Source organism: Pongo pygmaeus, chromosome 10, assembly GCF_028885625.2.
Source record: "Pongo pygmaeus isolate AG05252 chromosome 10, NHGRI_mPonPyg2-v2.0_pri, whole genome shotgun sequence".
NCBI lineage: Eukaryota > Metazoa > Chordata > Mammalia > Primates > Hominidae > Pongo > Pongo pygmaeus.
In genome coordinates, this window is record NC_072383.2 from 100,358,096 (window position 1) to 100,382,990 (window position 24,895).

Genomic DNA, 24,895 nt, shown 5'->3' on the forward strand with positions numbered 1-24,895 from the left:
TTGAGACCAGCCTGGGCAACATGGTGAAACCCAGATTCTGCTGAAAATACAAAAAATAGCCAGGCATAGTGGTGGGCGCCTGTAGTCCCAGCTACTCGGGAAGCTGAATGGGGAGAATCGCTTGAACCTGGGAGGCAGAGGTTGCAGTGAGCCAAGATCACGCCACTGCACTCCAACCTGGACAACAGAGTGAGACTCTGTATCAAAAAACAAACAAACAAACAAGCAAACAAAAAACCTGACAAAATCTTTTCCTCCTTTTGTAATATATTCACTATGTGGAGAGATAAATCAATGAGATCTTTGTGAATGGGAGTATCATACTCAGTTTGTCTGCAGATAATGACAACTAAAACATGAACTGCACCTTGTAGGAATACCCTAGTAGAATTGTTGAAGTAAATAGAGATTTATGATTAGCTAAACTGAGAAAGTCAGAGCATATGAGTTCCTATATTCATGAGGTAATTTAGAAACTATTCATAAGGGGAAGGGAGAAAAAAAACCTGACCTCTTAAAACTTACAAGAATTTCTCATGTTGTCATAATGGAAATTCCCAAATTTCTCAAATGTGCTTTTTTTCTTCATCTCTGGTAGCATGAAAGCATCTGCCAGAAAATATGAAACTTAAGATGTATTTAATGCCATTGCCCAAACTTGTAACAACTTGTAATAATCAGATTATCCTTACAACAGTCAAGTGTCATTCCCACAAAGAGCTCTCTCCCTTTGAGTAATGAAAAATTTTAAACCTTTGCTTCTTCCTTCTGATGTCTGTACTCATAGGGTTAACAGTACCTTTTATGAGGTGCTACTATGCTGCTGGTATGTACAAATGTATAGCATCAGATTCTCTAGGTAATAGTGTCAAACTACTATCAAGCATGCATCTATCTGTACATATGTTTTCAATAAACATGTATTAACCACTTATCTTGTGCTGGTGCTTGGCACTGGAAATATAAATATATGAGATTCAATTCCTGCTCACAACATTTAGAGTCTAGAGTCTATCCACTATGTTGACAAGTTAACATTGTGAAATCTGTAATAGAAAGAGCCTGAGGATACAGAGAAGTGACACAGAGGTCACACTTTGGGGCTGTTAGGAAAGGCTTCCTGAAGAAGGCCATTGCCAAGGAGAATACAATCCACAAGCGTTTATTAAGTGCCTGTGTCAAGCCCAGCTCCAAGCCTGGGAATACAGTAGTGAATAAAGGAGAAAGATATTCCTGTCTGCATGGAGCTTACATTCTAGGAGAATAACCTGAAGAAAGAACAGAAGCTTGCCAGATGAAGGATCTGGCATAGAAGAAATGAACAGCATATCTTTGGAGGTTCATTATATACAAGTAAGTATAGCTCAGAAAAGTCTCCAGCTCGCTGTGTAATCTCTGTCTGATCCAAAACTCATTGAGAACACGTTGAAGTGTCCCCAGTTTCTATAGAGGAGTGCTTCCCTCCACACCAGCGAACAGGGCCTAGAATCCATTCACAGGTGAGGGGCCTCTGCCATGAAAAAGACATGTGCAGGCGCATATGTGCACTCAATCACAGAGACACACATGCACATGCACACACACAGGGTGAGCCATTCACATGGTGACCACTGACACTGCACCGGCTGGTCCCAGTCTTGACATCCCCATTGTAACAATGCTCAATGCCAGAAGCAGGAATAGAAGGAAGAGATTCTACCTGGTCCCTACCCTCAAGAGCTTGTTTTAAGTTTCTTCCTAATCACAAAAGGGAGAGTAGATGTTGTAGTATTTATGGTGCTTTTTAAAGAGAGAGTATGCACTAGTATGTGTACCCCTTTTATTCAGAGCAATGGTTATGCACACTCACTCAAATAAACTTACTTAAGTGTTTCAAAGGACTCTTGGATGGAGGATGGTAACATCTACTTGGGTGTAATGATCCCTATGATCTTGCAATTTAAAAATATAGTATCTTGATTTTTTTCAAAAGATATAAAGATGCGGGCAGGGTGTGGTGGCTCACACCCATAATCCCACCAGTTTGAGAGGACAAGGTGAGAGGATTGCTTGAGCCCATAAGGTCAAGACCAGCCTGGGAAACATAGTGAGATGCTGTCTCTATTTAAAGAAAAAAAGATATAAAGGTGTGGGTGTGAATGCATTCCCTCCCTCCCTCTCTCCCTTTTTCCTTCCTATTTCTTTATTGAACACATACTGTATATCCAGTGTAAAAAAATTAGTCATACAGATATTTTTATAAATGAAAATAAAAGGGGAATCATATGGTTCCAGATGACGTTGCTAATAATTTGGTATATCGTTTTACAGATTCATTCTTCATGCTTATTTTTCATAAATTAATACACATGCATTTTATTTTACAAAGTAAGTATAATACTATACATCGGGGTCCCCAACCCCTGAACCATGGACCAGTACCATCTGTGGCCCATTAGGAACCAGGCTGCACAGCAGGAGGTGACCAGCAGGTGAGCAAGCAAAGCTTCATCTGTATTTACAGCCACTCCCCATCACTCATATTACAACCTGAGCCACGCCTCCTGTCAGATCAGTGGCAGCATTAGATTCTCATAGGAGCATGAACCCTATTGTGAACTGTGCATACCAGGGATCTAGGTTGTGGGCTCCTTATGAGAATCTAATGTCTGATGATCTGTCACTATCTCCCATCACCTCCAGATAGGACTGTCTAGTTGCAGGTGAACAAGCTCAGGGTTCCCACTGATTTTACATTATGGTGAGTTGTATAATCATTTTATTATATATTACAATATAATAATAATAGAAATAAAGAAATAACTAATGTGCTTGTCTCATCCCAAAACTACCCCCCAGCCCCCAGCCAAGTAGGTTTTTAAGAAAAAGAAAAGGTAATTCCTAACTTGTTTCCGAAGAATTTATATTCAAATAACATAAGCTATTGATTGGCCGTACATTGTTCTTTGTATCACAAATTCCAGGAATTCAATGATAATGGGTAAGGCAGCTAGTCAGGAACAAAATATCTTTAAACAATTGTCCTCAGGCCTGGGCATGGCAGGGCATGGCTGAAGTCCTCTACTCATGTCTTTCCGGCCTGCTAAATTTTACATACTTCCCATACCACAGGCTGCTCTGAGTTATTTTTCTTTTCTCAGAGGCCTAGGAAATGAAGTCCCTGCCTGAGAAGCCTCTTCCCAGCAAGAACTACACAGTAGAAAAGTAGCATAAATCTCTTATCCCAGGTGAACATCTCATCATTTCTGCCTCGACATATGTTTTCTGCTTCTACAATACAACTTAGAAAAGTAGTATGGTTGTCAGACTAGGCGCAGTGGCTCATGCCTGTAATCCCAGCATTTTGGGAGGCAGAGATGGTCAAATCAGCAGGTCAGGAGTTTCAGACCAGCCTGACCAACATGGTGAAACTCGGTCTCTACCAAAAATACAAAAATTAGCCAGGTGTGGTGGCATATGACTGTAATCCCAGCTACTCAGGAGGCTGAGGCAGCATAATCACTTGAACCCAGGAGGCAGAGGTTGTAGTGAGCTGAGATCACGCCATTGCACTCCAGCCTGGGCGACAGAGCCAGACTCCAACTCAAAAAAAAAGGAAAAAAAAAAAAGGAGTATGGTTGTCATAGTGAAATGGGATTGTTCCCTTGACCTTGACCCCCGTCATGAGTGGGAACTGAAATGGCTCTTTTCACTCAGCCCACCGCTGGCCACTCCTCACGAGAGGTAGCATGTGAGCAAGTGAGTGTGGGAACCGGAGGGAATGAATGCTGGAACCACCCAGTCACTCCTCTCTGGTGGGAGCAGGCTCTGTGCAGTGTTCAAGCCCCTGCCCTCTTGGCACCCAGGTTCTTGTCCGGCATCCAGGAAGAATCAGGTCACATGAATAGATTGAAGGGTAGTGTATACAGAGGATTTTATTGGGTGATGGATGTGGCTCTCAGTGGGATGGGAGTTGGAAAGGGGATGGTGTGGGAAGAAGGGATCTTTCGTTGAAGCTGCACCCTCTGAAGTTAGCTGTGTCTATCCGTAGTTTCCAATGCTCAGTTGCTGCTTCTCTGCTCGCCGTTCAGCCGCTTGTATCCCCCATGCTTAGCTGTTTTTTTCTTTTTTTGCTTTGCCAGCTGATGTTCTTTGTGGGCACAGCATAAGGGCAGGGCAGACCAAAAAGGTAGCGTTTGGGTGGAAAAATGGAGTCAGTTGTTTTCACTTAGGGCCAGGCTTAGAGTGGGTTTAGCTGGGACCCCAGGCATTCTGTATCAGTAAGGTGACTGAGTGTTATGAGCTACATATTTGTGTCCCCTTCAAAGTCATTTGTTGAAACCTTAAACCCCAACGGGGTCAGTTGCAGTGGCTCATGCCTGTAATCCCAGCACTTTGGGAGGCCGAGGCAGGTGGATCACTTGATGTCAGGAGTTTGAGACCAGCCTGGCCAACATAGTGAAACCCCACCTATACTAAAAATACAAAAATTAGCTGAGCTTCGTGGCATGCACCTGCAGTCTCAGTTACTTGGGAGGCTGAGGCAGAAGAATTGCTTGAACCCAGGAGGCGGAGGTTGCAATGAGCTGAGATCACTCCATTGCACTCCAGCCTGGGCGACAGAGAAAGACTCCATCTCAAAAAAAAAAAAAAAAAAAGAAGAAAAAAGAAAAAAAAAAGAAAAGAAAAAAAGAAAACCACAATGGGATGCTAACAGAATGCGGAGGCTTTGGGAGGTAATTAGATTATGAGGGTGGAGCCCTCATGATGGGATTGATGCCCTTATTAGAAGTCATGAAATGTGCTGGCTTCCTCTCTCGTTATACTCTCCACCCTGGGAGGACACAGCAAGAGGATGCAAATCAGGAAGCTGGGGTTCACCAGACATGGGATCTGCAAGCACCTTGATCTTGGACTTCCCAGCGTCCGCAGCTGTGAGAAATATATGATTGTAATTGGAGCCACTCTATCTATGGTAATTTGTTATAGCTGCCCAAACTAAGACACTAATGAAGTGTGAAATTATATGAGATTGTATTTTTGGTTTTTGAGACAAGGTCTTACTCTGTTGCCCAGGCTGCAGCGCAGTGGCGAGATCATGGCTAACTGCAGCTTCATCCCCCTGGGTTCAAGCAATCCTCCTACCTCAGACTCCTGAGTAGCTGGGACCACAGGTCCAGCTATTACACTTGGCTAAATTTTTAAATTTTTTTTGTAGATACAGGGGTCTCCCTATGTTGCCCAGGATGGGCTTGAACTTCTGAGCTCCAGGGATGCTCCCACCTGGGCCTTCCAAATTGTGAGAATTATCCAGGCGCAGTGGCTCATGTCTGTAATCCTAGCACTTTGGGAAGCTGAGGCGGGCAGATGACTTGAGGTTGGGAGTTCGAGACCAGCCTGGCTAACATGGCAAAACCCTGAGGTCAGGAGTTGAAGACCAGCCTGACCAGCATGATGAAACCCCATCTCTAATAAAAATACAAAAATTAGCCGGATGTGGTGGCACATGCCTGTAGCTTCAGCTACTCGAGAGGCTGAGGATTGCTTAAACCCAGGCAGCAGGGGTTGTTGTTAGCTGAGATCATGCCACTGCACTCCAGCCTGGGTGACAGAGTGAGACCCTGTCTGTCTCACACACACACACACACACACACACACAAATTATGAGAATTACACCCCGAGACAGGCCTATTGAACTTTCTTCAGGGCTCACCAAATGTCACCAGACAAATAAGAAGGGTTCTCTGAGTTAGGCCTGCTGGACTTCCATCAGCAATTCCTTCTGAGATCCCTTCCACATATACAAACACACACAAAGATATGACGGACAGAAGGCCTTCCAAATCAGATCCCTAACCAAGAATTCCAAGAGTATCCCTTCCAAACTGTCTTATTCTCCATCTGAGAAATCTCCCTGAAATCTTCCTCATCAAGGAGAAGTCTCCAGAATCAGGAATCTTCCTATTAGTTAGGGAGAGCCAAGTGAGACCTCCCAGGAGCCAAACAAGACAGACAACCTATGATGGAGCTACAAACAGACACCCTGCCAAATCCATCTCTTTGGGTCAACTGTGTCCCACCAGCAGAGAGTACCAGAGTCAGCCCCCAGTCCAAGAGAACTAGGTGGCTGCTTGGGCTGGCCTCTGGATCCATTGTTGGAGGGGGGCTACTGAACCACAGGCAGGTAGTTACAGGGCAATCCCAGACAAGCCCCCACATTTGTAACCGCCTAATGGGTTCACCTTGTCCACTGCCTAGACAGAGCCAATTTATCAAGACAGGGGAATTGCAATAGAGAAAGAGTAATTCATGCAGAGCCAGCTCTGTGGGAGATGGAGGAGTTGTATTATTACTCAGATCAGTCTCCCTGAGCATTCGGGGATCAGAGCTGCTTGTTGGTTTTTTTCTTTTTTTGAGACAGAGTTTTGCTTTTGTTGCCCAGGCTAGAGTGCAATGGTGCGATCTCAGCTCACTGCAACCTCCACCTCCCCGGTTCAAGTGATTCTCCTGCCTCAGCCTCCCAAGTAGCTGGGATTGCAGCTGCCTGCCTCCACACCCACCTAATTTTTGTATTTTTAGTAGAGATGGGGTTTCACCATGTTGGTCAGGCTGGTCTAGAGTTCCTGACCTTGTGATCTACCTGCCTTGGCCTCCCAAAGTGCTGGGATTACAGGCATGAGCCACTGCGCCTGGCAAGGGATCAGAGTTTTTAAGAATAATTTGGTGAGTGGGGAAGGTCAGTGAGTCAAGAGTGCTGATTGGTTGGGTCAGAGATAAAATCATGGGAAGTTGAAACTGTCATCTTGTGCTGAGTCAGTTCCTGGGTGGGGGCCGCAAGATCAGATGAGCCAGTTTATCCATCTAGGGTGGTTCTAGCTGATCCATCAAGTGCAGGGTCTGCAAAATATCTCAAGCACTGATCTTAGTGATACAATGATAGAGGCAGGAGGCAGAGAAATTCTAGGCAGACAGGGGCAGGTCTCTGGCGAAGCCCCATCCTCAAGCTGAAAAGCCTGAGACCATGGCTCAAAGTGAGAACTTATATCCCCGTTTTCCCACTTGAATGTTGCCTTTTCCTGAATCACCTATGGCCCCGCCCTACCCTAGCTTGTGCCTGTAAATACCCCGGACTCACCTTCAGAAAGGAGAAGCAGCTGGACACTGGGGACTATGGCTGGACGTTGGAGAGAAGTGACTTGACTTCAGAGGGACAGTTTGATGGCATAACTTCAGAGAACAATCTGGCCAGAGACAGCTGACTTCAGGGGAAGATTACCTACCCACTGCATCTTTTTTTTCAGCTCCCCTTCCCGCTATAAGCCACTTTAATCAGTCATAAAATCCCCTGCATGACCATCCTTCAATTAGTTTATGTGACCTCGTTTCTCCTGGACTCTGGACAAGAGCTCAGGAGCCACAAGTGCAGATTCAAAAGGCTGTCTACTGGCCCTTTGCCTTTGCTGGCAGAGGGCAGCTGCCTACACGAAAGGGCAGCGGGCCCACTGAGCTGTTAACAAAGTTGCTCATGGATGGCAGAGCTAAAAGAGCACTGTAACACGCCCCCCGGGGCTTTGGAAGTTGCAGGTACCCCTGCGTGGACCCTGCTGGGGGGCCTGCACAAAGTTCACTACTGCTGGTGCCCAAAAGCACTCACTCTGGCTCCTGCATCCATTCACCTGTGTGCTCCCTCCTGCAAGGGATGGAACACAATGGGCCTGCCTGAGTGGAATTTGATCCCACTGGTGCTGAAGGAGCTAGCCAATTCCAGTGCTTGTGCACTCCAATTCCTGCCTTGCTCGCTTGCGTGCTTCCTCCTGCAAGGAGTTGAGAGTGGTGGGCTAAGTAAACAAGGCACCCCTGTTGCAAGTCCCGTGAAGGGGTCAGGGAAATATCCTGCTTCATTAGGAACAGTATAGGGAGGGTCAGAATCTTGTAGCCTCCAGCTGCATGATTCCTAAACCATAATTTCTAATCTTGTGGCTAATTTGTTAGTCCTACAAAGGCAGTCTTGTCCCCAGGCAAGAAGGCGGTTTGTTTTGGGAAAGGGCTGTTATCATTGTTATCATCTTTGTTTTTTTTGTGATTGTTTTGTTTTTTGTTTGTTTGTTTGTTTTGAGACAGAGTCTCTCTCTGTCGCCCAGGCTGGAGTGCAATGACGCAATCTCAGCTCACTGCAACCTCCACCTCCTGGGTTCAAGCAATTCTTCTGCCTCAGCCTCCTGAGTAGTTGGGATTACAGGCATCCATCACCACGCCTGGCTAATTTTTGTATTTTTAGTAGAGACAGGGTTTCGCCATGTTGGTCAGGCTGGTCTCAAACTCCTGACCTCAGGTGATCTGCCCGCCTTGGCCTCCCAAAATGCTAGGATTATAGGCATGAGCCACCGCGCCTGGCTTATCTTTGTTTTAAACCATAACTATAAGTAAGTTCCTCCCAAAGGTAGTTCAGCCTATGCCGAGGAATGAACAAGGACAGTTTGGAGGTTGGAAGCAAAATGGAGTTGGTTAGGTCAGCTCAGTTATAATTTTGCAATGGTGGTTTCAATGTTAACTTTAATCAGCTTGTTAAATTGGTGTCTACCATATTTCTCCTGCAAAGATCTTTTTTTCTCTTTCCATACTCAAGTCTTCAGAAGCAAATCACTTAGTCCACACTCCTTTTTATTATTTTTTTACATTTTATTTATTTATTTCAGACAGGGTTTCACTCTGTCACTTAGGCTAGAGTGCAGTGGTATGAGCACAGCTCATTGCAACCTCTGCCTCTGGGCTCAGGTAATCCTCCCAGCTCAGCCTCCTGAGTAGCTGGAACTACAGGTATGTATCACCATGCCTGGCCAATTTGTTGTATTTTTTGTAGAGGTGGGTTTTCACTATATTGTCCAGGCTGGTCTTGAACTCCTGGCATGAGCCACCATGCACAGCTTTAGTCCATACTCTAAGAGAGGTGATTGGCCAGGCGCGGTGGCTCACGGCCATAATCCCAGCACTTTGGGAGGCTGAGGCAGGCGGGTCACCTAAGGTCAGGAGTTTGAGACTAGCCTGGCCAACATGGTAAAACTCCATCTCTACTAAAAATACAAACATTAGCCAAGTGTGGTGGCAGGCGACTGTAACCCCAGCTACTGAGGAGGCTGAGGCAGGAGAATCTCTTGAACCTGGGAGGCGGAGGTTGCAGTGAAGTGAGATCATGCCACTGCACTCCAGCCTGGGCGACAGAGTGAGACTCCGTCTCAAAAAAAAAAAAAAAAAGAGAGAGAGAGAGGAGATATTCCAACTTTTTGAATGGAGAGATAATTGAGGTTTTTACTGCCTGTGAATAAAAACATATAGAAGTAAAGACATGAGGCTGGGCATGGTGGCTTATGCCTGTAATCCCAGTTCTTTGGGAGGTCGAGGCCAGTGGATCACCTGCAGTCAGGAGTTCAAGACCAGCCTGGCTAACATGGCGAAACCCAGTCTCTACTAAAAATAAAAATTAGATGGGTGTAGTGGTGTGTGCCTGTAATCCCAGCTACTCAGGAGACTGAGGCCAAAGAATCACTTGAACCTGGGAGGCAAAGATTGCAGTGAGCCGAGATCATGCCAGTGCACTCTAGTTTGGGCAATAGAGCGAGACTCTGTCTCAAATTAAAAAAAAAAAAAAAAAGGCCAGGCACGGTGGCTCACGCCTGTAATCCCAGCACTTTGGGAGGCTGAGGTGGGGGGATCACAAGGTCAGGAGTTTGAGACCAGCCTGGCCAACATGGTGAAACCCCGTCTCCACTAAAAATACAAAATTAGCTGAGCGTGGTGGCGCGTGCCTGTAATCCCAGTTACTTGGGAGGCTGAGGCAGGAGAATTGCTTGAACCCAGGAGGTGGAGGTTGCAGTGAGCCGAGGTCGCCTCACTGCACTCCAGCCTGGGCGACAGAGCGAGACTCCATCTCAAAAAAAAAAAAAAAAGAATTACGCTAAATCTGCACTGTGTTCTATAAATGAATAACAACATGTGGATGACAGCACATCTGTTTACAGCATGATTTACTGAATATTTTAAGCCCACTTTTGAGACCTACTGCTCAGAAGATTTATTTCAAAATATTACTGCTCATTGACAATGCATCTAGTCACACAAGAGCTCTGGTGGAGATGTACAAGGAGATTAATGTTGTTTTTATGCTTGCCAACACAACCATTCTGCAGCCCATGGATCAAGGAGTAATTTCAACTTTCTTTTTTTTTTTTTTTTTAAGAAAGGGTCTTGCTCTGACACTTAGGCTGGGGTGCAGTGGTATGATTGTGGCTCACTGCAACCTTTGCCTACCAGGCTCAAGCTATCCTCCCACCTCAGCTTCCTAAGTAGCTAGGACTACAGGCACGTGCCACCATGCCCAACTAATTTTTTAAAATTTTTTGTAGACGTGGGGTTTCTCCATGTTGCCCAGGCTGGCCTTGAACTCCTGAGCTCAAGCAATCTTCCTGCCTCAAAGTGCTGGGATTACATGTGTGAGCCACCATGCCCAGCCCCTAACTTTCAAGTCTTATTGTAGAAATACATTTCATGAGGCTATACCTTCCATAGATAGTGATTCCTCTGATGGATCTGGGCAAAGGATTCACCTTCTGGAAAGGATTCATCATTCTAGACTCCATTAAGAACATTCATGATTCATGGGAGGAGGTCAAAATATTAACATTAACGGGTGTTTAAAAGAACTTGATTCCAACCCTCATGGATGGCTTTGAGGGGTTCAAGACTTCAGTGGAGGAAGTAACTCCTCCACTGTGGAAACAGCAAAATAACTAAAATTAGAAGTAGAGCTTGAAGACGTGACTGAATTGCAGCAATCTCATGATAAAAGGTAAACAGACAAGGAGTTATTTTTTATTTTTTTTTGAGATGGAGTCTCACTCTGTCACCCAGGCTGGAGTGCAGTAGTGTGATTTCAGCTCACCACAATCTCTGCCTCCCTAGTTCAAGCAATTCTCCTGCCTCAGCCTCCCGAGTAGCTGGGATTACAGGCGCACGCCACTGCACCCAGCTAATTTTTGTATTTTTAGTAGAGATGGGGTTTCTCCATGTTGACCAGGCTAGTCTTGAACTCTTGACCTCAGGTGATCTGCTTGCCCCGGCCTCCCAAAATGCTGGGATTACAGGTGTGAGCCACTGCACCCAGCCGTACTTACTTCTTATGGATGAACAAAGAAAATGGTTTCTTGAGATGGAGTCTACTCTTGTTGAAGATGTTGTTAACATTGTTGAAATGACAACAAAAGATTTAGAATATTCCATAAACTTGGCCGGGCGCGGTAGCTCACGCCTATAATCCCAGCACTTTGGGAGGCCGAGGTGGGTGGATCACGAGGTCAGGAGATCGAGACCATCCTGGTTAACACGGTGAAACCCTGTCTCTACTAAAAATACAAAAAATTAGCCGGGCATGGTGGCAGGTGCCTGTAGTCCCAGCTACTTGGGAGGCAGGAGAATGGCGTGAACCCAGGAGGCGGAGATTGCAGTGAGCCAAGATGGGGTCACTGCACTCCAGCCTGGGCGACAGGGCGAGACTCCATCTCAAAAAAAAAAAAAAAAAAAGAATATTCCATAAACTTAATTGATAAAGAAACAGTAGAGCTTGAGAGAATTAACTCCAATTTTTAAAGAAGTTGTGCTGTGGGTAAAATGCTATCAGAGTTGCATGCTACAGAGAAATCTTTTGTAAAAGGAAGAGTCAATTTTCTCTGTCTTATTTTAAGAAATTGCCACAGCCACCCCACCCTTTAGCAACCACCACCCTAAGTCAGCAGCTATCAACATCAAGGAAGACCTTCCAACAGCAAAAAGATTATGACTTGCTGAAGGCTCAGATGATGATTAGCAATTTTTTGCAATAAAGTATTTTTAAAAATACATATTTATCTTTTTTTTTTTTTCCCCCATAGAGATGGAGACCTCACTATGTTGCCCAGGCTGGTCTTGAACTCCTGGCCTCAAGCCATACTTCTGCCTCAGCCTCCCAAAGTGCTGGGATTACAGGCGTGAGCCAGCATGCCCTGCCAGCAATAAAAGTTTTTTTTTTTTTTTTTGAGACAGAGTCTTGCTCTGTCACCCAGGCTGGAGTGCAGTGGTGCAATCTTGGCTTACTGCAACCTCTGCCTCCTGGGTTCAAGCAATTCTCCTGCCTCAGCCTCCTGAGTAGCTGGGACTATAGGCGCCCTCCACCACGCCTGGCTAATTTTTGTATTTTTAGTAGAGACAGGGTTTTATCATATTGGCCAGGCTGGTCTCGAACTCCTGACCTTGTGATCTGCCTGCCTTGGCCTCCCAAAGTGCTAGGATTACAGGCGTTAGCCACTGTGCCCAGTCAATAAAGTTTTTAAAAAAATTATTTTTTAATATGTTTTTTAAGGGAGCCATGCTAATCTTCTCTGTATTGTTCCAATTTTAGTTTATGTGCTGCCAAAGCAAGCACCATTTTGTTTTGTTTTTTGTTTTTTGTTTTTTTTTGAGTCAGGGTCTCTCTGTCACCCAGGCTGGCATGCAGTGGTACAACTATGGCTCACTACAGCCTTGACCTCATGGGCTCAAGCAGTCCTCCCACCTCAGCCTCCCAAGTAGCTGGGACCACAGGTGTACATGACCATACCTAGCTAATTTTTTGATTTTTTTGTAGAGATGAGGTTTCACTATGTTGTCCAAGCTGGTCTGAAACTCCTGAGCTCAAGTGATCCTTCTTCCTTGGCCTCCCAAAGTGCTGGAATTACAGCCATGAGCCACTGTGCCTGGCCATATTTTTAAATTAAGGTCTGTACATGGTTTTTAAAGACATAATGCTATTGTGCACGTAATAGTTTATCGTATAATGTAAATATAAATTCTATATGCACTGGAGAACAAAAAAAAATCATGTGACTCTGAAACTGCCATTGCAAAATTATAACAGACAGTGAAAGAGATCTGATCTAACCAACTCCATCTTGCTTCTAACCTCCAAGCTGTCCTTGTTCATTCGAACTAACTTTGGGAGGAACTTAGTTTATAGACTATAGTTTGAAACAAAGACAATAACAGCCCTTTCCTGAAATAAACCCCCTTCTTGCCTGGGGCCTAGACTGCCTTTGTAGGACTAACAAATTACCCAAAAGATTAAAAATTATGGTTTAGGAGTCACGCCGCTGGAGGCTACAAGATTGACCATCCCTAAACTACTCCTAAAATCAATGGCTTGGCTGGGCACAGGTGGCTCAAGCCTGTAATCCCAGGACTTTGGGAGGAGGAGGCAGGTGGATCACCTGAGGTCAGGAGTTCAAGACCAGCCTGATCAATATGGCGAAAACCCTGTCTCTACTAAAAATCCAAAATTAACTGGGGGCGGTGGCACATGCCTATAATCACAGCTACTCGGGAGGCTGAGGCAGGAAAATCGCTTGGACCCAGGAGGTGGAGGTTGCAGTGAGCAGTGATCGTGCCACTGCACTCCAGCCCGCATGATGGGAGCGAGACTCCACCTCAAAACAACAACAACAACAATAACAACAAATTAGCTGGGCATGGTGGTGCATGCTTGTAGTCCCAGCTACTTGGGAGGCTGAGGAACAAGAATGCTTGAACCCGGGAGGCAGAGGTTGCAGTGAGCCAAGATTGTACTACTGCACTCCAGCCTGGGTGACAGAGTGAGACTCTCTAAAAAAAAAAAAGTAAAAAAAAAGCCAGAACTTTTACACTTACAGTGTATTTATTTTAAATATATATGTATACATACTCTTTTTTTTTACACTCATTTACATATTTTTATTTGGAAATGTTTATATCAGTACAAGGAAACAATTTTGGAGACACTGGATGTTATTAGTTTATTATAAAAGAGAAATATGGAAATTATTTACATGATGAAAGATTTCAGAACTTCAGTAGAATGGGCAGCTTCACATTGATGCCATTTCAATAGTGACATTTCAGTCTACGTACTTTCCAAGAATGTCACCATCTCTAAATAGGAAATAATCCTCGTCATCTAGAACTACTTTGGTGCCTCCATATTCTGGGAGAAGAACTTTATCTCCAACTTTCACGCTAACTGGTTGAATCTCTCCACCCTTTCCTTTAGAACCCCATCCAACAGCGACTACTCTTGCTTGCAATACTTTTCCTTGAGATTTTTCTGGAAGCATAATGCCTCCTTTGGTTACAGTTTCAGCAGCACTCCTTTCAACCAAAACTCGGTCAAAGAGTAGAAGAAACTTTCTAAATGCTTAGCCTGCCATGATTTCCTCCGCCTCAGACTCGTACTCTGCTCTCGTGTATACATACTCATCTTAAGTGACAAATTCTTGTTAGCTCTATAGTCAGACAACTCTTTTTTTTTTTTGAGACCGAGTTTTGCTCTTTGTTGCCCAGGCTGGAGTGCAGTGGTGTGATCTCGGCTCACTGCAACCTCTGCCTCCGGGACTCAAGCGATTCTCCCGCCTCAGCCTCCCGAGTAGCTGGGCTTACAGGGCCCCACCACGACACCCGGCTGATTTTTGTATTTTTAGTAGAGATGACATTTCACCTTGTTGGCTGGGCTGGTCTCGAACTCCTGACCTCAGGTGATCCGCCCGCCTTGGCCTCTCAAAGTGCTGGGATTACAGGCGTGAGCCACCATGCCCGGCCTCAGATCTTTTTTTTTTTTTTTTTTTTTTTGAGAGTCTTGCTCTGTCGCCCAGGCTGCAGTGCAGTTGCGCTATCTCGGCTCACTGCAAGCTCCACCTCCCAGGTTCACACCATTTTCCTGTGTCAACCTCCTGAGTAGCTGGGACTACAGGCACCCGCCACCACGCCCGGCTAATTTTGTTTTTGTATTTTTAGCAGAGACGGGGTTTCACCGTGTTAGCCAGGATGGTCTTGATCTCCAGACCTCGTGATCCGCCCGCCTCGGCCTCCCAAAGTGCTGGGATTAGAGGTGTGAGCCACTGCACCTGGCCAGACAATTCTTATATCTGTGTTAAAAGTGATTAGCCAATTGAATTGCTTAATTAAGGGAATTACGTAAGCAGCAGAAGGGTAAGATGATCAGGTGAATTCCCTTTGATATTATAATTTCTTTGCTTACGGAGAGTTTTTTTTTTAGTCTGATGAATCAGTAGTAGGGCCGGAAAGGAAAAAAGGGAAGGAATAGAGTGATTTTCAGAACACAGAAACCTAGGTAGAGATGACAATGAAACCATGGTTGCTAACTTTTGTGATTTTTATTTTTTATTTTTTAAATTTATTTATTTATTTATTTAGAGACAGAGTCTCTATCTGTCGCCTAGGCTGGAGTACAATGGCACGGTCTCCACTCACTGCAACCTCTGCCTCCTGGGTTCAAGCAATTCTCCTGCCTCAGCCTCCTGAGTAGCTGGGATTACAGGTGCCCGCCACCACGCCTGGCTAATTTTTGTATTTTTTAGCATTGACGGGGTTTCACCATGTTGGCCAGGCTGGTCTTAAACTCCTGACCTCACGGTCCGCTGGCCTCCACCTCTCAAAATGCTGGAATTACAGGCGTGAGCCACTGTGCCTGGCCATTTTTTTTTTTTAAAGACAGGGTCTTGCTCTATTGCCCAGGCTGGAGTGCAGTGGCTGCAATCTCAGCTCAACTGCAATCTCTGCCTCCCAGGTTCAAGCAATTCTCATGCCTTAGCTTCACGAGTAGCTGGGATTACAGGCGCGCACCACCATGCCCAGCTAATTTTTGTGTTTTCAGTAGAGATGGGGCTTCATCATACTGGCCAGGCTGGTCTCGAACTCCTGACCTCAGGTCATGTGCCTGCCTCAACCTCCTAAAGTGCTGGGATTACACTGCACCTGACCATTTTTAAATTTTTATTTGTTTTTGAAATAGAGTCTCAATCTGTGATCCAGGCTGGAGTTCAGTGGTGTGATCATAGCTCACTGCAGCCTCGAACTCCGGGCTCAAGTGATCCTCCCACCTAAGCCTCTCATGTAGCTGGAACCATAGGTTATGCAACACCACACCCAGCTAATTTTTAAATTTTTTGTAGATATGGTTGCGGGTCTCACTATATCGTCCAGGCTTCAGCCTCCCAAAGCGCCGAGATTATAGAACTGTGAGCTACCACGCCTGGCCAGTTTTGTGGTTTTTAAAAAGCCTTATTTTAAATTTTCTATTTTGTTTTGTATGGCGGGCACTCACTCCACAGCCACAGTGATCTCTTGAAATACTAGTCTGCCCATGTTCCTACTTTCTCCTTAATACCAAAAATAATCCAAGATTCTCAGCAGGACTCTGGTGACTTGGCCTCTTTGTTCCTCTCTCCATTTGCTGCCTCACACTTATTTAAGTGCTTTCATAGTCCCAGGGAAGCAAGCTCTATGTATGCATTTCCTCCAGTTGTTTTCTGGGCCTGGAATGCTAATCTCATTTTTCTTTGCCTGGTTAGTAATTACTTCCTTTTGAAAACTCTGATGTCATCTGTCAGAATACCTCTGTGGTCCTTCATCTGAGCCCAGGCCCCTGGCCCTCAGCTCTGCGCATGTCTCTCCTTTCCATTTTAAAATCCTCTCCTTTCCATTTAATAAACCACATAGCATAATTTTGTTATTTTGTTTTTATTTATTTATATTTTTGAGACAGAGTCTCGCTCTGTCACCCAGGCTGAAGTGCAGTGGTGTGATCTCAGCTCACTGAGAAAACCTCCACCTCCCAGGTTCAAGCGATTCTCCTGCCTCAGCCTCCTGAGTAGCTGGGATTACAGGCGGGAGCCATGGTGCCTGACTAATTTTTTGTATTTTTAGTAGAGATGGGGTTTCGCCATGTTGGCCAGGCTGGTCTCAAACTCCTGACCTCAGGTGATCCACCCACCTTGGCCTCCCAAAGTGCTAGGATTACAGGCATGAGCCACCATGCCCGGCCTAATTTTGTTATTTTGATCTATCAGTGTCCTCGTCCTGAGGGTACTATTACTATTTCATCTTTGTAGCCTAGCATGGCACCCATGAAATGTGTTTGTGGCTGAAAGGAACCTATCTTTGGTCACCAATGACCCAACAATTTCGGCCACATATGTTGGGCTCAGACTCCCTAAACTGTCAAAATCATGTGCTTATAAGTGCCTCCAGAACACAAATCCCTTTCACAGGGCTTGAAATGTATCAAGTCACCATTAATCATCTTAGGCCAAGGCTCCAGAACCCGGAGGGGAGAAAGGGGATTTTTTGTTTTTTTTTTTTGAGACAAGGTCTTGCTCTGGCACCCAGGCCGAGTGAAGTGGTGTGATAAAGGCTCACTGCAGCCTCGACCCCCAAGGCTCAAGTGATCCTCCCAACTCAGTCTCCTGAGTAACTGGAACCGGCTTTTTTTCTTTTTCTTTCTTTCTTTTTTTTTTTTTTTTTGTAGAAGCGGGGTTTCGCTATGTTACCCAGGCTGATCTCTAGTTCTTGGGTTCAAGCGATCCTCCCACCTCGGCCTCCCAAAGTGGTGGCAATTCCAGGGGTGATGGCTTTTGGATGCCTCCCAAAGTGATGGCTATTCACGGCGCCCGGCCTGGGAAATCTTATTTCCAGGAAATATTCTCCTGTTGCGCTCTCCTAGAAAGCAGCACAATGGGCCTCCCGGCTCCGTGGGAGCGCAGTCCCACCCGCCTGCCCCGCACCCCACCCGCGTACTCTCCACCCCACCCGTTCCCACTCTGTCTGGGTTTTCGGGTGTTCACCATTGAGGTGGGAGCCACATCTTCGCCCCGTCACCTAGCGAACCTCACTGAACACTTCTGCCCGACCCCCGCAGCAGCAGCGCGACCGGATGGCGTGGGTGTCACCACGCAGTGGCCACTCTCACTGCCGCGACGCGCCGGCGGCGGGACCTCGGAGGGGGCGCCCTCGGGGTGCGAGGCCCGGCACTCCGGAAATCCCCCGGGAGGGAAGGGTTGGGAGAAATAAATCCTTTTCTCCAGAGTTGCGCAAGAGCCAGCGCGGTAGGGCCAGGGTGGGAAGGCCAGAGCGGGCGTCCCCGCCAGTGACCCCACGCCGCCCGCCCGCGCCCAACCCGGCCCCCCCCGAGTGTCCGAACCAAAAGTGAAAGGAACCCGACCCCCGCGTCCCCTCCGCGGGTCCGGCGTCGCGTCAGCTTGGAGGTCGCCGCGCGCCTGCGACCCTGCCGGGCCGCTTTGTGACTTCACTCGTTTCGCAACAAGCCCGGGCAGCCCGCGCCCCACCCACTCTGGCCCGGCAGCCTCGCCGCCCGCAACCTCGCTCCGCTCCTCGCGCTTCCCCTCCCTCCCGGGCTGGGCCTGCCCAGGCCGTCGCGGAGCCTCCCTTCCCACCGTCCGTGACTGTCCGCGCCCGGCCGCCGCCTCCAGGCAGCCCGGAGCAACCCGGCGCCCGGCCCCGCTGGGCGCAGCACTCCGTCGGCGGCGGCGGCTGCGCGATGCTGTGCTTCCTGAGGGGAATGGCTTTCGTCCCCTTCCTCTTGGTGACCTGGTCGTCAGCCGCCTTCATTATCTCCTACGTGGTCGCCGTGCTCTCCGGGCACGTCAACCCTTTCCTCCCCTACATCAGGTGAGCGGCAGGGTGGGCGGCAGGGCCCCAGGAGCAAGGCACAGGGACCACAGGGAGCGCTGCCGACGGGGAGGGAAGGCGTCCGGACCCAGCTGGGGGCGTCGTGTGGTCAGGCCGAGGTGTAAGCAGGAGGAGAGGTACTCCCGACAGCCTGGGATGTTTAGGGAGGCAGTGGGTGCGGCGCTGAGCACTTCTGCCTGTACCCGGAGCATGGAACAGGGTGGCAGCAAGGAGAAGTTCAGGATAGACGGTAGAGCTTTCAGTCTGGGTATGGGACAGAATCTCAGCAGGCCGTTCTTAGGCGATATTGAAACAAGATGGGTCCTGATAGATGACATATATTATACAAGAGGTAGATCCAGGTATATGCTAACAGCCACTATTTTCACTTCTGCATCCCAACATCCCTTGAAGTGGATGTTTGGGCTTATTATTCCTGCAAGGGAGTAGTAGTATAAAGTTGATGAAATATCATCAACGTGACACTGATGTCACACTAGTTAATGGTAGGAGCAGAATTCACACCCAGCCATGCGGAAAGCAACACTGTGCTGCCCCCAGGTCCCTGGGAGTCTGGCTTAAATTCTCTGGAGCTGCACCAGACACCTCTGGGCACTGTGACCCCAAAGCCCTCAACTTGTCAACAACTTGTGACATCTTTTGTGTTATTTTACCCATTCACTTTTCCTGTGCTTTGGCCTCCACCTTTCCTGAGGGGCACTTCAGTGCCAGGGACAATGGTCTGATCCTCCTATGTGGGTTCCAGCTCAGTGCCTTTCTCATAGTGGCAGTATTCTTTAAACGTTAGAACCATCCATCCTTATCTAAGTAGTATGACCCCTCTGGACATGCATTGGTTGGTGAACGGATGATAAGGTTGGTGACACCCAAGGTTTGTTACTGCTGTGATAGAAAATGTAGGGCGTCTTCTTCCCTACAGCCATTCTGTCTGGTGAGCAATGTTCTGTTTTTTGTTTGTTTGTTTGTTTTTCGGTTTTTTTTGGGGGGGGGTGAGGAGTGTGGAGAAAGGGGAAACAAAGATCGAGCAAGAGGGGACTAGCATTTTTTAAAAAATTTTTTATTTTTTTGAGACAGAGTCTCATTCTGTCGCCCACGCTGGAGTGCAGTGGCGCAGTCTCAGCTCCCTGCAACCTCTGCCTCTGGGGTTCAAGCGATTCACCCGCCTCAGCCTCCCAAGTAGCTGAGGTTACAGGCGTGCACCACCACACCTGGCTTAATTTTTTTGTATTTTTAGTAGAGACAGGGTTTCACTATTTTGGTCAGGCTGGTCTCAAATTCCTGACCTCAAATGATCCTCCTGCCTTGGCATCCCAACATGCTGGGATTACAGGTGTGAGCCACCATTCCCAGGGAACTAGCATTTAAAAGATACAGGGAAGAGAGCAATAGGTAGAATAGTGCACAGAAGCAAATTTGCAGTAATGGTGGTGGTTTTTGCCTATGAAAGAAGAGATGTTATGTATATCGAGGAGACGTTCCCATCTGGCCTTTTGGTTTTTTCCACTTTTTATTATGGTTTTTTATTTTCAGTAGAGACAAGGTCTCATTATATTGCCCAGGCTGGTCTTAAACTCCTGGGCTCAATCATTCCCCCTGCTTTGGCCTCCCAAAGTGTTGGGATTACAGGCGTGAGCCACCACACCTGGCCCTCCCATCTGGTATTATGCTTGAAAGAAACCTAGGCTTGGTTTCTCATGGCACATCTCAGGCCCAAGTGCCATCATCTTGCTTCTGAAGCAGGATAGATCCTTCTAGATTTGTGTAAAAGTAAAGAGCTGCTCGGCTGGGTGCGGTGGCTCATGCCTGTAATCCCAGCACTTTGGGAGGCCGAGGCTGGCGGATCACGAGGTCAAGAGATTGAGACCATCCTGGCCAACAAGGTGAAACCCCATCTCTACTAAAAATACAGAAATTAGCTGGGCGTGGTGGTGTGTGCCTGTAGTCCCAGCTGCTTGGGAGGCTGAGGCAGAATTGCTTGAACCTGGGAGGCAGAGGTTGCAGTGAGCCGAGATAGAGCCACTGCACTCCAGCCTGGTGATGGAGCGAGACTCCGTCTCAGAAAAAAAAAAAAAAAAAAAGGTAAAGAGCTGCTCTACCTGCAGTGCTGTTTCTTTTGTTTGTTTGTTTGTTTGTTTTTTCAGACAAAGTCTCGCTCTGTTGCCCAGTCTGTAGTGCGGTGGTGGGATCACAGCTCACTGCAGCCTTGACCTCCTGGGCTCCATTGATCCTTCCGCCTCAGCCTCCTGAATAGCTGGGGACTGTAGATAGGCGTGCACAACCATGCCCAGCCAATTTTTAATTTTTTTGTATTTGTAGAGATGGCATCTTGCTGTGTCCTGCAATGCTTCCTTTTTTTTTTTTTTTTTTTTTTTTTTTTTAAGACAGAGTCTTGCTCTGTTGCCCAGGCTAGAGTGCAATGGTGCAATCTTGGCTCACTGCAACCTCCACTTCCCGGTTCAAGCAATTCTCCTGACTCGGCCTCCCAAGCAGCTGGGATTACAGGCACCTGCCACCACGCCCAGCTAATTTTTTTGTATTTTTAGTAGAGATGGGGTTTCACCATGTTGGTCGGGCTGGTCTTGAACTCCTGACCTCAGATGATCCACCTGCCTCAGCCTCCTAAAGTGTTGGGATTACAGGTGGTGTGAGCCACCGCGCCCAGCCTGCAGTGCTTCTTATTGAGAAAACAGTAGCCATGTTTGTCCCAGATCTGAAGGTTGAGGACAGATAATATGTGATATTCATTGGCCAGGCTGTCAAAAGCAGGTTTTGAATGTTCATAGAGGTGTCTGATGTAGATGTGATTAATATCACTCCAAGGTGAACTTGAAATGGGAGACATTCAGAAATGGGAAAATAAGCTGACAAGGTTAACCACTTATGAGATGCTCAAATCACAGACCCTACAAGGAAGGGGTTTAAAATTTAACGAGGAAACCATCAGGAAAAGCAGAATTACAGGAGAAAAAGGCATGCCCCCTTGTTGCCAGGAGTTCTCAGCCAACACACAACAAACATATGTATTGATTGCCCATGTGTGCCTGGGGCTTTTAGGTTGTTTGCTCTCTGCTTACCTGAGCAGCCGGAACACTGGATTGCCTCTGCCTGCTCCTAGAAAGCAAGTCCTTGGTGCAGCAACAAGATGTGGATAAGAACGACACATAGAGAAGAAGGCCGGGTGCAGTTTCTACTAAAAATATAGAAAATTAGCTGAGCGTGGTGGCACATTCCTGTGATCCCAGCTACTCAGGAGGCTGAGGCATGAGAATCGCTTGAACCTGGGAGGCGGAGGTTGCCGTGAACCAAGATTGTGCCACTGCACTCCAGCCTGGGTGACTGAGTGAGACTCTTTCTCAAAAATATAAAAGAACTAGACATAGAGAAGTGATAACTCTACATTTATCCACTGGCCCTGAAATATTCAACCTTATCTCTTTTTTTGTTTTTTTTTTTGGAGATGGGGTCTTGCTATGTTGCTCAGGCTGGTCTTGAACTCCATGGCTCAAGCAATCCCCTGACCTCAGCCTCCTGAGTACTTGGAATTAAAAGTGTGCACCCCCATGCCAGGCTGACAGTATCTTTTAGCTCATCACCTCCTCCTCTCCTCTACCCCTGCTTTTTGTACTTCCCTTCAACCACGCTGGCCTTGTGTCTTAAACACATCAAGCACCCCTCCTTCTCAAGGCCTTTGCAGTGGCTGTTCCCTCTGTCAGGTGTTCTTCCTGCAGCTATTTTTCACTTACCTCTTTTGTTCAAATGTTACCTTCCTGCAGACCTTTTCACTTCCTTTGTTCAAATGTGATCATCTTGATGAGACCTGCCCTGATCACCCTTTTTAAAAATTGCACCTGGCCACTACTGGTCCCCATATCCAGTCTTATTATTCACCACAGCACGTATCACCTTCTAACAAATCATGTGATTTAACTTATTTATTATGTTTATTTTCTGTCTCCCTTCACTGGATTGTAAGATCCATGAAAGCTTTCAATATCTGCTGAATGAGTATTTCTTGGGTACTCACTCTTTACTCCAGGACAGGGCACATCCCTTAAGGAAAAGCTTGACATGGCCATTCGGTTTGGTGGCTAGTCAGTGATTTGAAAGTACTCAGGATGAGTTTCCTTTTACATTCTAACATTGTTCAGCCATTCTGATGATCTAAGGTTTTTTTTCTTTTTTGAGACGGAGTTTTGCTCAGTCGCCCAGGCTGGAGTGCAGTGGCATGATCTCGGCTCACTGCAAGCTCCGCCTCCCGGGTTCACACCATTCTCCTGCCTCAGCCTCCCGAGTAGCTGGGACTATAGGCGCCCGCCACCACCCCTGGCTAATTTTTTGTATTTTTTTTTAGTAGAGACGGTGTTTCACCGTATTAGCCAGGATGGTCTCGATCTCCTGACCTTGTGATCTGACCGCCTCGGCCTCCCAAAGTGTTGGGATTACAAGCTTGAGCCACCGCGCCCGGCCCCTGATGGTCTAATGTTTTTAGCACAATTGAACACCTTAAATAAGAGCCACAACCATAAGGAGGACCTCTCCCCAGTATGACATTTAGAATCAGCTTCCTTATCAGATACTTTCTCTTTGTAACATTGTTATTCTTCAGCATATTGGATAAATTGGCAAATGGCTCTTAGACATATGAAAAGATACTCAACTTTATGACTAGGAATAAATATTCAAATTAAAACTCACTGATGCCAGTTGTGATCTACTGGGTTAGCAGAAACCCAAATGTTTGATACTAGTACTGGTGAGAATATGGGGAAACAGTCTCTCTCATACATTGCTTACAGAAACGTGAATTGATTTCAGTCTCCATGGTGGGACTTGGGCAATATCTATGGAAATAACAGATACACACACACATCCCCATCATTTGATGCAACAGCCTTTTTTTTTTTGAAATTTATCCTATAGGTATACATGCCCATGTGAAGAATGGCATTTCTGCAAAGTTACTCAGGGCATTGCTTTGAATAACAAAAGATTGGAAACTACAAATGACTATCAGTAGAGAATTGCCTAAATAAATATGGTTTATTTATTAAAGGATACTTCAAGTGAAAGCTCTCTGTACCTAGCAGATTCTTTTTATGTCAATACACTTATATGGAAAAATCTCCAAGATACATTGTTACATGGGAAAAAGCAAGATGCAGAACAACATATGCTCTCATTAGTTAAGAAAAAAGAGGAGAAAAATAATATATATTTGCATTAGCTTGCATAAAGAAACTAATAAAAGTGGTTTATCTGTGTGATGGAGGGAGGAGTAGGTCAAGGTCAGTGAGACATTGGCAGATGGGGAAAAAGGATGATTATAAGGCATACCTTTTTGTTTTATTTTTTAGCCAAATGAATAGGTTTCTTTCTTTTTTTTTTTTTTGAGATGGAGTTTCACTCTTGTTGCCCAGGCTGGAGTGCAATGGCACGATCTCGGCTCACTGCAACCTCCGCCTCCCGGGTTCAAGCGATTCTCTTGCCTCAGCCTCCCGAGTAGCTGGGATTACAGGCATGTGCCACCATACCCGGCTAATTTTTTTGTATTTTTAGTAGAGACGGGGTTTCACCATGTTAGTCAGGATGGTCTCGATCTCCTGACCTAATGATCCGCCTGCCTCGGCCTCCCAAAGTGCTGGGATTACAGGTGTGAGCCACTGCGCCTGGCATGAATGTTTCCTACCAGAAAATTAAATTAAAAACATGAGGCCGGGTGCAGTGGCTCACTCACGCCTGTAATCCCAGCACTTTGGGAGGCCAAAGCGGGCAGATCACAAGGTCAAGAGATCACAACCATTCTGGCCAACATTGTGAAACCCTATCTCTACTAAAAATACAAAAATTAGCTGGGCGTGGTGGCATGTGCCTGTAGTCCTAGCTACTCAGGAGGCTGAGGCAGGAGAATCGCTTGAACCTGGAGGTGGAGGTTACAGTGGACCGAGATTGTGCCACTGCACTCCAGCCTGGTGACAGAGCGAGACTCCTTCTCAAAAAAAAAGAAAAAAAAATTGAAAACATGGGACCAACCACCATGAGATATAACAAGTTAGGACAGCATAAAGTGATATTTCTTATTCTGAAACCACTAACAAAAGCATATCAAAAGGAAGGACAAATAAAAGCTAATCTCAAAAAATTAGTTTAGATTTGCACTCGGGTGCAGTGCCTCATGCCTGTAATCCCAGCAGTTTGGGAGGCTGAAGTGGGCTGATCACTTGAGTCCAGGAGTTTGAGACCAGCCATGGGCAATATGGTGCAACCCTGTCTCTACAATACATACAAAAAATTAGCTGGGCGTGGCGGGATACACCTATAGTCACACTTACTCAGGAGCCTGAGGTGGGAGGATCACTTGAGCCTGGAGTCTGAGGCT

General features: G+C 46.4%; 1 protein-coding gene and 2 pseudogenes across 3 annotated transcripts in view; 1 reads left to right on the forward strand and 2 right to left on the reverse strand.

The window, feature by feature from the left end:
- Positions 1 to 12,336: 12,336 nt before the first annotated feature.
- Positions 12,337 to 12,430, reverse strand: LOC129011020 (U6 spliceosomal RNA; annotated as a pseudogene).
- Positions 12,431 to 13,898: 1,468 nt separating this feature from the next.
- Positions 13,899 to 14,222, reverse strand: LOC129010130 (10 kDa heat shock protein, mitochondrial-like; annotated as a pseudogene).
- Positions 14,223 to 15,822: 1,600 nt separating this feature from the next.
- DRAM1 (DNA damage regulated autophagy modulator 1) overlaps positions 15,823 to 24,895 on the forward strand; it is a 47,944-nt gene continuing 38,871 nt past the window's right edge. For 2 of the 3 annotated variants that reach the window (XM_054443976.2, XM_054443977.2), the window contains exon 1: positions 15,823 to 18,498. In XM_054443976.2, the coding sequence (XP_054299951.1) occupies positions 18,368 to 18,498 (131 nt within the window). In that variant the 5' untranslated portion in view covers positions 15,823 to 18,367. Of the gene's footprint in view, positions 18,499 to 18,538; positions 18,636 to 24,895 lie in introns of those variants that run through there. The other variant, XM_063646640.1, reaches the window with a different exon arrangement.